The 13,088-nt window shown below is 40.7% G+C and overlaps 1 protein-coding gene across 1 annotated transcript in view; it reads right to left on the bottom strand.

The window, feature by feature from the left end:
- The window catches only part of LOC141752673 (protein NLRC3-like), a 782,294-nt gene that overhangs the window by 197,270 nt on the left and 571,936 nt on the right, over positions 1-13,088 (bottom strand). The window contains exons 31-32 of the mRNA XM_074610793.1: positions 4,996-5,169; positions 4,524-4,697 (exon numbers count right to left, since the gene is read on the bottom strand). Coding sequence (XP_074466894.1) covers positions 4,524-4,697; positions 4,996-5,169 — 348 coding nt within the window. The remainder of the gene's footprint in view (positions 1-4,523; positions 4,698-4,995; positions 5,170-13,088) is intronic.

Below are 13,088 nucleotides of genomic sequence, written 5' to 3'. Positions count from 1 at the left end.
TTGTTTATTATTATTATTATTAGTAGTAGTAGTATAATACTACTTGTTATTTTTTATTATTATTGTTTATAATTATTCCCACAAGCTAAAAACGATCATTGTATCGGGATAAATAAAGTAGTTTCTTATCTTATCTTATTTCTTAACTGAGGGTATTTGCTAGAATTGTTTAAATGATTTTATCTTATTTTATGTATATTTTTGTTTCTGGATTATTATTGACTTTTATTCTTTGTTTTTACAGTAGAGCCGTCTGTAACTCTGGTTGAAAGGTCTATAAAGAACATCACTCTGACATCTGCATAATGAGGGCCAGAACTTTTCATACTTTAGGTTGATTTTGATGCTAATACTTCTGTACTTTTACTGGAAAGCAGGACTTGTAGTATTTCTGCACTGTAGTATTAGTACTCTGACTGTGTATTAGAGTATGAAGTGAACAGCAGATGATCAGACTGTGACTTTAAGACTTTCACCTCAGTATCTGAGGGTCAATATTTGACTGAAATAAAACTGATAAAAGACGTGATTGTTGTTTTATTTCAGTCTGAATGCTTCGCTGACAGCATTATGAATCGATTTAGTCTGACTTCACAGTCATTTAACTTAAACGTTCTTCTTCTACTGCAGCCACCTTCTAACAATACATCTGATTATGTTCTTGCTGTAATATAAGTAATATTTAAACTATGTAAATCTCATCTAAATTCCTGGTCTCAAAGAGACATCTCTATCATAGGCCAAATTCTTCTTACAAAAATGGAGTGCATTTCCCGATTCATCTACCCAGCTTACTCCTTATCACTTCCCAAAAATGCAATAAAAGCCATAAACCAAGCTAATTTCAGTTATATCTGGAAAAGGAAAACACACTATATTAAGCAAGGCACTATGGTTAAAGAATATGAGGAAGGTGGACTTAAGGCTATTGATATTGAATACATTAATGAGACTATTAAGATCAGTTCTAAAACATGAAAAAAGTTTTTGGTTTCATATGCCCAGTGAAATTTTTACTAAACTAGGAGGCATCGGCTTCCTTCTTAGATGCGACTATGACTTCACAAAACTCCCCGTCAAATGATCCTTGTTTCATCAACAGGTTTTACTTTATTGGAAAATGATATACAAGCATAATTATAGTCCCCATAAAACCCCAATACGGAATTGCCGGAATGTATTACTTAAAAATAAATCCATATTTTTACAAAATTGGTTAGAAAAAGGAAAATGATCTGTGATGCATTTATTGGACAATACAGGAAACATTCTACCATTTGAGGGCTTTTGTTCTAAACTCAGCCTCGTTGACAGAGGTCAGTATAACAATGTTGTCAAAGCAATCCCTCAAGCTGTAATTGTGATGGCATATAATTTATCTCAAGATAATGTAAACCCCAATCTCCCTTCACTTTTGGTGAATGGTCACAACCTCATTAACTTAAAACTACCTAACGTCACCTTTACTAAAGACTTATATCCGTTCTCTTCAAACAGAAATTCAATTCTAAAACTTTTCTCTAAAAAAGATGCTGAGAGTCTAAGATCGAAATTCTTTAAATGTCCTATTGCACCAAAAGTGAAGGAGGTTCACTTTAAGGTTCTCAGTGAAATATATATAATATCCCCCTCTGCTGAGTTCTTAAGAAACCGTTTTGGTTTTGATCACAATAACTGCTGGTTCTGTGATGAACACATTGAAACTACAGAACATTTATTTTATGAATGTATTTTTGCTAATGCTCTCTGGGATGATTTGCATTTTTGGTTGTCCACTAAATTTGTATTTTTTTCTAATCTAACAAAGGAAAATGTTATATTTGGTACAATTGTGAAAGATCCCGTACATGAATGACCTGGCAATCAATAATCCATAATCATTCTTTTTATACATAAAAATAGATTCCTGAAATCAAGACCACATTTCTATGTTTTCCATCAGGAGCTGTGTCTTTACTTTTCATCTCTGAAACATATGAAGAAAAAGATGCTATGAAGCTTTCAATGTTAGTTGAGGACCTGAACCTTACAGAGAACCCCTAAAGCACTACTATCACTATTAGCACTATTAGCACTATTAGCACTATTCCCTTATTTTTACTCGTATGCACTGTATGCCTAGAACTAATCTGCAGAGGCACTTTGGGTTCAGAATATATGAATGAATAAAGACAAAGTGAAACCCAGGTCCAGGTGGAGGAGGTGGTGGAGTGTGGAGCAGAAGGAGTGGAGGAGTCTCAGTGTGTCTGCAGAGACTGTGCAGAAGGACAGATACACTGATGATACTCTGTCAGGTCCAGAGGAACACACAGGGATGATGGTGGTTAGAGATCAACTCCCCCATCTGATGAGAGAAGAAGAAGACAACAGAAGTCATCAATCAGTGTTTACAGAGACTCCCTTCATCAGCTGTCAGTCAGCATCCAGTATAAAGAGCAGCAGGACTTCAGTCTGTGCAGCGTAGCCAGCTTCCTTTCAGCTCTCATGTTAACGTATTGGAGTGAACACACTGAGCTCAGAGCTCACAGACCAGAGGCCTGTACTACGAAGCCAGTCCAACACACCCAGGGTATCTTCTCCTTATCTGGTTTAACTACGACAGTTCTGATCAACTCGGTAAGTCAACCCAGGGTTTCTCAGTCTGGCTGTGAGCGCGTTCACATAGAAGGGGCGGGGTTTCTAGCACATGACCAATCAGACACATGGACCAGCCTACGGTCAGCAGAGCGGCACACTTTACAAACGCATACTAGACAAGTTAAACACATAATCCAGACTAGAATTAACACAGTTTAAACTGCCAAATGCAGGAAGGACGCATACGAGATGAGGACTAAATCCACAGTCTTGTTGTGTGTAAAATGACCTGTAACGTTGATCTTAAACTAATCGGAGGCTTCAGCAGTCTGAGTTAGATGTATTAGGGCCGGGTGACTTGGACAAAATCAAATATCACAATATTTTTTTGTGTAAATGACCAATAATAGAACAGCTAGAACAGTCTGGTAAGTTCAGAAAATGACATCACTTTACTGTAATTTAGCCTTTAAAACCAGGAAGAGACAACACTTATGCCATATCACCATATTACTAGGGCTGTCAATCAATGATAATATTTAATCAAGATTAATTGCAAATGAATCACACATTTTTTATCTGTTCTAAATGAACCTTAAAGGGAGATCTGTCCAGTATTTAATCCTCTTATCAACATGGGAGTGGACTAATATGCTGCTTTATGTAAATATATGTATATATTTATTATTGTAAATCAATGAACAACACAGATCAATAACAGATATTGATCAGAAACCCTCACAGGTACTGCATTTAGCATAAAACAATATGCTCCAATCATAACATGGCAAACTGCAGCCCAACAGGCAACAACAGCTGTCAGTGTGTCAGTGTGCTGACTTGACTATGACTTGTCCCAAACTGCATGTGATGATCATAAAGTGGGCATGTCTGTAAAGGGGAGACTCGTGGGTACCCATAGAACCCATTTACATTCACTGATCTGGAGGTCAGAGGTCAAGGGACCCCTTTGAACATGGTCATGACAGTTTTTCCTCTCCAAAATTTAGCGTAAATTTGGAGTGTTATTTAACCTCTTCATGACCAGCTAGTCTGACATGGTTGGTACCGATGGATTCATCAGGTTCTCTAGTTTACTATGATACCAATAGTAGTAGTAGCAGTAGTAGTAGTAGCAGTAGCAGTAGCAGTAGTAGTAGTAGTAGTACTAGTATCTTCACTCTAGCTTTAAAACTGAGATGCTACAACCTAAAAATCACAAGTTGCGTTAATGCGTTGAAGTAATTAGTGGCGTTAAAACAAACTTGCGTTAACGGGTTATTATTGTGTTAACTTTGACAGCTCGACTAAATATGGAGTCTTTTTGGACAAGGAGATCAGACAGAGCGTTTCAGACAGAGGGTGTAAAGAGGTGCTGCAGCACAGCCGGTAGAAGAAAAGTAAAGTGATTTTTGAACATTAAAGCATGTTAACATGTTCTAGTAGAAACCTAAAATACAAGTATGAAGCTGAACATCAGCCTGATAGGTCCTCTTTAAAGGTCCCACATGTTCATACACAGACTGAACAGTAAAACGTCAGCTGTGATTACTGGACTTCAGCAGAGGTTCTGGTCTGTATAAAGACCACATGGTTACTAAATGTAACCATGGTTCTATGATGGTTCTATCTCTCAATGAGAGAACACACACTTTCTGATCAGAGTTGATGGTACGACAGTTTGATGGATGAGGACCACTGTCTCTATACATGATGTGATGCTGTCAGCTGTAATCCAGCTTTATTTCCTGGAGATATGAACACAACAACTACATCTTCTTCACATCAACTCTAACACATGATCACAACAAGCTTCTGGCTGATCTGATTGGCTGACTGTTCTCTCTCTCTGTGTGTCACCGTTCTCCTCTCACTGCTTAACGGAGGAAACACATCACAACAATACTGCTGAAACCAGCATGGACCGACTCCGACCCTCTACTTACTCCAGAGTCTTCAGTCTACAGTGTGGACTCTCCACAAGATCAGACAGCGGCTTCACTCCTGAATCCTGCAGGTTGTTGTTACTCAGATCCAGCTCTCTCAGATGGGAGGGGTTGGACTTCAGAGCTGAGGCCAGAGAAGCACAGCTGATCTCTGACAAACTGCAGACCCTCAATCTGAATAAAGAATAAATGATGAAGATAAAAATCACTTTATAATCCATGTCATGTCATGTCATGTCAACACACATCAATACCAAGCTGCTGATCTCTCTAAAATCAAATTCCATACTTCTCCATACTGCGTAGGAACCCTGAATATTAGTTCAGAGGATCTTCTGTATCCAGATGTGACCATTTACCAACAATGATAAACATTCATTTACTTTAACAACTAACAGTGGACATTTTCTACACTTTCTTTAAGAAATAAAAGTCTTTTGTGACTGCAGTAACAGAGAATCAGTGAACTGACCTCAGAGTCTCCAGTCTACAGTGTGGACTCTCCAGAAAACCACACAGGAGCTTCACTCCTGAATCCTTCAGCTTGTTGTCACTCAGATCCAGCTCTCTCAGATGGGAGGGGTTGGACTTCAGAGCTGAGGCCAGAGGAGCACAGCTGATCTCTGACAAACTGCAGTGACTCAATCTGAATAAAGAATAAATGATGTAAGTTTAGAAGACAACGTTCCTGCTTGAAATCATTCAATGTTTAATAATGTGTTCAGAGCTGAAGAAGGTTTAGAACGTAGAAGTTTAGAAAATGTAAACTCCAAACACCTGAAGCCAACAGGATGCAGGTTAAGAACTGTCAAATACAAACAGTGAAACAGAGCTCTCATTAATATTAATGAAAACGTGCTGCTACTTCAATAAAGACGTAGTGACTTCACCTCTTAAACTCTGACAGCTCCACCAGTGGATCCATCTAAACAAACTCATGTTGAGCAGCCAAACACAAATAAAAACCACAGAAACAGATTCAAAATTCAACTCAAGATCTTAAAGTTTGTAAAGATGAATATATAGAATATCGAAAAAATGATGAAGATAAAAATCACTTTATAATCCAATCAAATGTGTTCAGGTTGTAAATGTGTAGCTCAACATCACTATGTCCTAATCAATGATCTTTTGCCTAAAATGAGTAGAGTGACTTTGTCATTGTGTTATTGTGGATCATAATAATGTCAGCCTTCTACAGACATCATCCAGATGTCACCACAACATTCATACAGCTGTTCATGTCAACACACATCAATAACATGCTGCTGATCTCTGTCAAGTCTGGAATTAGAGGATCAATATTAAATCAGACTTGTTGGACTTCATTGCTTCATTTATTACATGGCCTTCTTCTCACAGTATCTGGTAGCTTAGCAGGTTTATGTCATTTACAGGAAAGGTCCACATTTGTTCAAGTGTGTCTGTAAACAACAGCCACATGTCATATGTACATTAAAAGAGTTATTGGTGGCAGTAATCATTCCTCCTGTGAAGTGGTCCCTTCATAACACAACTACACTGTAAGAAATGACTTCAGAAGTTCAACTGAAACTAATATGAAGATTCAGCAGTCTGAGTCCGACAAATCAAAGTTACAGACTGTTTAGTACCAAATTCCCTCTTTGAGTTACTAATCCTCCTGCAGCTCAACAAGGAAACTGTCAGAACTATACTTCTTCTTATACTCTCCATCTTCCCCTCCTGGTACAACAAAACATACTGACTGGATACATACTAAGGCTTGGCAACATATCCATATTATATCGATATCGTGATACGAGACGAGATATCGTATTCTGATGCAGAATATTTATTTGGTTTTTGCTTCAAATAATTAGACAATGCTGACATGAAAACAGAGCACAGTTAGATCTGCTGTCAAAAAGAACGTGGGAATAACTTAGAACCATAGAAACCTCTGATTAGATGGTGTCGTTCATAATCATCACTTATGTGCCTTTAAGTTGGTGCAATACGTGTTTGTTGAAGAGTGCTGCACCTTTAGACATGTTCAAATAGAGAGCTACAGGAATGAGTCCTAAAACCCAGAAATGAGTCAGCATTTTAGCACTTCCTGTTTCCTCGTCTGGAAGTCAATGGGTTTTAGTTAGTTTAGTTAGTTGGTTAAAGGACCAGTGTGTAGGATCTGGTGGTCTCTAGCGGTGAGGTGAGGAGATTACAACCAAGTGAAGCCTCTCCTGTGTGCCAAGCGTGTTGGAGAACTACGGTACGGAGACCGACGTGAAAACGTGAAAGTCCCTCTCTAGAGCCATCTGGAGCAGAGCCAGTGTGCAGAGAGAGTGTGTGTACAAACTACATAAGCTACAGTCAGTGAACTGACCTCAGAGTCTCCAGTCTACAGTTTGGACTCTCCAGTCCAGCAGACAACAGTGTCACTCCTGAATCCTGCAGGTTGTAGTTGTAACTCATGTCCAGCTCTCTGAGATGGGAGGGGTTGGACTTCAGAGCTGAGGCCACAACTTCATAGTGAGCATCTGAGAGGTAACATCTAGAAAGTCTGTGATGACACAAAGATTACAAAATATGTTTTTATGAAAGAGGACAGTTTATATTTACTTCATGCATTTGATGACTAAACAGTTTGATATATACTTCTTTGATTAACATTTGCTCCTCACATCAGTGGTTCAGCTAATCTTATCTCACTGTTTGACATGCAATAATAATTCTCATCACTCTCTCTCAAACCTGCAGACTTTTAATCTTTGTTTTTCTTTAATCTTGCAGATGAAGAGAGAGAACATGTAGTTACATTGAGGCTTCCATAATGTCCAGTCTGTCAGTGAGATCTGATCCCAGGTCTGTCTCCACAAAGTTAGCATGAGGCCTTCTTGATTAGAAAAGCATTTTTAAAACTCAGTGAATTAGTAATAATAATACAGTTGATAAAGATGACCTCTCTTTGCTGCTACCTGCTGCTGTCAGGTTCACGTCCTTAAATGGGAAGATTCACTGACTGCTGCCAAACGGTAGAGAAATGAAACAGATCGTGTAATAATATTGGACCTGTATGTAATTAAACATTCATATAATTAGATATATTATTCATCAGACCGCTGTTATTGGTGGAAGCTTTGTATTTCCTGCTACTACTCTTCTCTACAGCAACAAGAGAGAGAAACACCTGAGTTTCCTTCTGTGAGCAACAGAATAAAAGGAAAGACTTAAAAACACGATGATGGAACACAACTTGACTTCATGAGCAATAAAATGCACCATTGCTCGATTCAACACACTCAGGGGTTTTACAACGACAGTCTTTGTCTCGTATGACCAGTAGTTTACGGTGGCTAATGCTAGAGTTGGGTTGATTTTCGGTTTTGCCGGTCTAGTCCGGTCCGGTGTACGAGCTTGAACCAATTTGATTTAATGCTAACAGGCAGAACCGATATTTGTCATTTTGACACGTTCTGGCAAACTGAAAAGTAGCCGACATCAACAACCTGTGCCGACAGAGTCACAGTGCTAAATCCAGCCTGTATTTGCAATATGACAACGTGATTAACGTAATATTATGATATTATGTTGGTTTATAAACAAGAAGAGGTTTGTTTACTAGGAAGTTCATGTGTTTTTTGGGGGTGATGAGACGAGAAATGGCAGAGCTGGTCTCAAAGAAAACTAAAACTGTTGCAACATGGCAACAGTTTGGATTTGAAGCCAACGAAAGAGATGAGCCCAAAAACACACGAGGTAAGGTGTAATGTGGTGCAAGGCCTATTGAAAGCAAACCCCAGCACCAGGGCTCTGATCCCAGGACCGCCCCGACTCTCCGCCGGATCAGCAAATGTTCTACCAGGTTCACATGTCGTCTCCATCACCCAAAAACATAAATCAGAAAAAACTGTAAAATGTAACAATTATTAGAAATAAATAGAATAAGTGTTCATTAACTTGACAGCTAGAAACACAAAGTACTGAAACATTTTGAACTCAACATTTGAAACAGCTCAAGAACATCTGTGACAAAATACAACTGACATATTTATGTAATAAACACGAGGAACATTTATAAGAATATTATATTTGAAGAATAATTTATAGTGTGTATATTTGAAGAACTAAACTAGTAATCTACACTGATCTATAAACTTAATCACATCTGGACTTACACTGCTTTAATGCAGTTCCTCACAGCTGGAATCAGTCTCAGTCATCCCTCCAATGATGTGTTGTACTTCTTCAGGTCCAACTCATCCAGAACCTCCTCTGACATCTGCAGCATGTAGGCCAGAGCTGAGCAGTGGATCTCAGAGAGTTTCTTCTTTGATCTGTTCTCTGACTTCAGGAACTTTTGGATCTCCTGATGTACCGAGTGGTCGTTCATCTCCGTCAGACAGTGGAAGATGTTGATGTTTCTGTCAGGAGAGGTATACCTGTTCATTTCCTTCAGGTTGTTGATGACTCTCTTGATGATGTCTGGACTGTTGTCTGTCTGACCCAGCAGACCTCCTAAGAGCTTCTGGTTGGACTTCAGAGAGAGGCCATGAAGGAAACGAACAAACAGGTCCAGGTGGCCATTTTTACTTTCAAGGGATTTCTCCATGGCTCTCTTCAGGAAGACATCCAGAGATGAATGAACATATTTTTTTCCCAGGAAGTCCTCCAGTACCTGTGTGCTCCTGTTTGTGTAATAGTGGACCATGTAGACTGCAGCCAGAAACTCCTGAACACTCAGGTGAACAAAGCAGTAGACTGTTTTCTGGAAGATCACACACTCTCTTTTGAAGATCTCTGTACAAACTCCTGAGTACACCGAGGCCTCTGTGACATCCAGACCACACCGCTCCAGGTCTTCTTGGTAGAACATGATGTTTCCTTTCTCCAGCTGTTCAAACGCCAGCCTCCCCAGCTTCAGAAGAACTTCCCTGTCAGCCTCCGTCAGCTCCTGTGGACTCGTCTCACGTCCCTTACCGTACTTCTGCTTCTTCCTCTTTGTCTGAACCAACAGGAAGTGTGAGTACATGTCAGTCAGGGTCTTGGGCAGCTTTCTTCTCTGGTCTGTAGTCAACATGTGGTCCAGAACTGTAGCAGTGATCCAGCAGAAGACTGGGATTAGACACATGATGTGGAGGCTCCTGGATGTCTTGATGTGTGAGATGATTCTGCTGGACAGCTTTTCATCACTGACTCTCCTCCTGAAGTACTCCTCCTGCTGGGCATCAGTGAAGCCTCGTACTTCTGTTACCCTGTCAACACATGCAGGAGGGATCTGATTGGCTGCTGCAGGTCGGGAAGTTATCCAGACGAGAGCTGAGGGAAGCAGATTCCCCTGGATGAGGTTTGTCAACAGCATGTTGACTGATGACTTCTGGGTGACATCAGACACAACCTCGTTGTTCTTGAAATCCAGTGAAAGTCTGCTTTCATCCAGACCGTCAAAGATGAACAGAACTTTACAGACAGCGAGCTTCTCTGCTGTGACCTTCTGTAATGTTGGATGGAAAACATGGAGCAGCATGAGAAGACTGTACTGCTCATCTCTGATCAAGTTGAGCTCCCTGAACGAAAGCAGAACCACCAGACTGACATCTTGGTTCTCCAAGCCCTCTGCCCAGTCCAGAGTGAACTTCTGCACTGAGAAGGTTTTTCCAACGCCAGCGACGCCGTTCGTCAGAACGACTCTGATGTGTCCCTGTTGGTCAGGTAAGGCTTTAAAGATGTCGTGGCACTTGATTGGAGCGTCATGGAGGGTGTTCTTCTTGGAAGCTGTCTCAAGCTGCCTCACCTCATGTTGGGTATTAACCTCTTCACTCTGTCCCTCTGTGATGTAGAGCTCAGTGTAGATCCTGTTGAGGAGGGTTCCACTTCCTGTTTCATCAGTTCCTTCAGTCACACGTTCACATCTCCTCCTCAGACTGATCTTATGTTCATCTACAACCTCCTGCAGACCTCTATCTGCTGAAAGAGAAGGGAAACAGTTTGAGACTAAATAAAGAACATCTGCTTATTATTTCCATTGCCAATATTGAAGTGATCAATATAAAGTAAATAAAAAGAAGTAAAGGTTAAACAGTCCAGTTTTAGTGGAAGCATCAGTCGGTGTACATGTTTGATTGACAGCAGAGGAGGCGGAGCCTCAGCTGTCCGTCTGCAGCTCTTCATCTAAACAGCTCACTGTGGCTGTTCCTTCCTCCCTGTAATATTTAAAACTCATCCACTCATCAAATAATGCAGGATATGTTCATATCTCGTTGTGTGGACCTGTTTTTATTAACAAAAGCCGGGTTTCCACCAAAAGTTCCTGGGACTTTGTAGTCCTACTACTTTTAAGGACTTGAAAGGTTCCTTCAGTCCACTGTTGTCTGTGTTTCCACTACGGTCTAAAGACCTGTGAAGATTCAGCAAATTAGACCTCTGATGTATGAAAAAGCAACATGACATGTGACGAGGGCTGTTGGTGGTCTCAGCGGTAAACACACTCTGCAGTCTGCCGTTCAGTGTGTCGCCCGTTTCATCTAAAAAACACGCTGGAAAGAAATAAACGTTGGGTTTTATCTCACTGTGACGACATTTACTGCTGCACGTTGGATGTAATGAATGCAGAGGAGGAAAGTGAAACTAAAAGCGTCCGTCTCCACAGTAAATCATGTTGAGTATTTGAGGGTTATTTATTTCTGCTTTAGAACGTTAACGCCGTGAAACAATCAGAAAATAACATTTCTTTCTCTCATTCACAACAGCGTCACGCTACGTCTCTCTGTCTCTCTTCTACTGATCGTCCTCTCGCTCGTGCTGTCTCTCTTGTTGTCTCTGTCTTCAAGGCTGGACTGCAGAGGGCCAGCAGCCCTACAACCGCAGAAGTCTGTCACTGAATGAGGGATGAAGTTACACGATTGGTCGGCCGAGTGTCGGAGTTTCCTCATTGGCCGTTGCTCTTTCAAAATGAAAAGGCGGGAACAGTCCTTTAATCACGTGAGCCCGTCCAGCGCGACGCGTCGGCTCACAAAACTGTCAAGCTGTCAAACTAGGAGATCTAGTTCTGAAATAAAACCAGATTCAGCAGAGGCATCACCTAGATCTGGCTTCAAATGTTTTCAGAAGTAGATTTTGGTGGATTGTTTAGACGGAATAATAGAAAGTTTATGAGCAGGCCGCCATGTTGTTTCCTGTTTGAAACGGCGAGCAGAAAACCAGGAACCAATCAGGTGCATTCCACGTCACCGCTTGACCCATAGACATATATACATAGACGCCGCATTGACCTCTGGACCGTACGTCAACGTTGGCGTATGTATATATGTCTATGGCTTGAACGGCCAGTTGAGTGGAGCAGCGCGTCCCCTAGTGTCCTCGCAGGACCTGGTGAGACTTTTATGACTCTTTATGTATTAAAAGAACAAGTAGTGTTTTCAGACATGGAGACGTCAGCAGACAGATGTAGAGTCTTACTTTGTACAGTGCTGGTCTGACCACACTGGGGACAGGAGGAGTCTCCTGATGAAGCAGACTGGTCCCAGTATGAGGTGATGCACTGTCTGCAGAACCAGTGTCCACAGCTGGTAGAGACTGGATCCTTCAGGACGTCCTGACACAAAGCACAGCAGGACAGCTGCTCCTCCACAGAGACATCACTCCTCTTCCTGTGAAGACATGTCTTTATAACTAAAATGCTTTGTTGATTGGACGACACTGTCTCAAAGCTCAGATGGTCTCAGGGAACAGTTAAAGTGTTGCTACTTTTCTGTTTGAACTCAGCATTCAGTCTGTGATGACAGTGTTCCTTTATTTCAACTCTCCTGCTTTCAACAACACTAATGAGCTGAATTTACCATCTGGCTGTCTTATTAACCTCTTAACAATCCGACGGACGCTATATTCTGTCTTTCAGAGGTTGTAGCTGCTCAGTTTTAAAGCTAGAGTGAAGATACTGGTAAGATCTGCACTAAAAGTTCTGCATCAGAATATAAATCTGGTAGCAGAACATTTAGTCTTCATCCTCAATGCATCATCATCCATCAGGTCAGCTTACAGTAGAAACAGTCTCTTACTTTGACTCTGAGGGTCCAGGTTCATTACTGAAGTTCACAAGATGACCTATGGACCAGTCACTCTTCACAGACAGACAGCCGGGTACTGGAGACTCTGCTCTCCGTCTGGACTGAACTCTGCAAACACCAACATGATTTTATTCACATCACATGAATCCTTGATAAATTCTCTCTTTTAGGTCATTAAGGTCGCTCTAAACACACAAACTACTGCTGCTGTCAACAATAACGAGGTTTAAAGGTTTGTAGCCGTTTTCTTAGATTAGATTACATCTTCTCTAGCTGACTGACAGCTGTCACAGACACTAAGAGGAAGAGCTTATTTGATGAAGTCTGTTAAATTGGAGTTGGCAAATACATTTGTGTAGAAATTTTAATATACAAACACAAAATCAACAGAAAACATGGTATTGTCAGAGGAAAGTGAAAATGAGTCCTATAAATGAGTTAGTAGCAGCTCTCTTACTTTGACTCTGAGGGTCCAGGTTCATTACTGAACTTTGGAGGATGATCTAAGGACCGGACATAATTACCCATCTTCTGATCTGAA

Source organism: Sebastes fasciatus, chromosome 16, assembly GCF_043250625.1.
Source record: "Sebastes fasciatus isolate fSebFas1 chromosome 16, fSebFas1.pri, whole genome shotgun sequence".
NCBI classification, from domain to species: domain Eukaryota; kingdom Metazoa; phylum Chordata; class Actinopteri; order Perciformes; family Sebastidae; genus Sebastes; species Sebastes fasciatus.
Note: the sequence above shows the minus strand (reverse complement) of the source record. Positions and strands in the feature narration are given on the sequence as shown.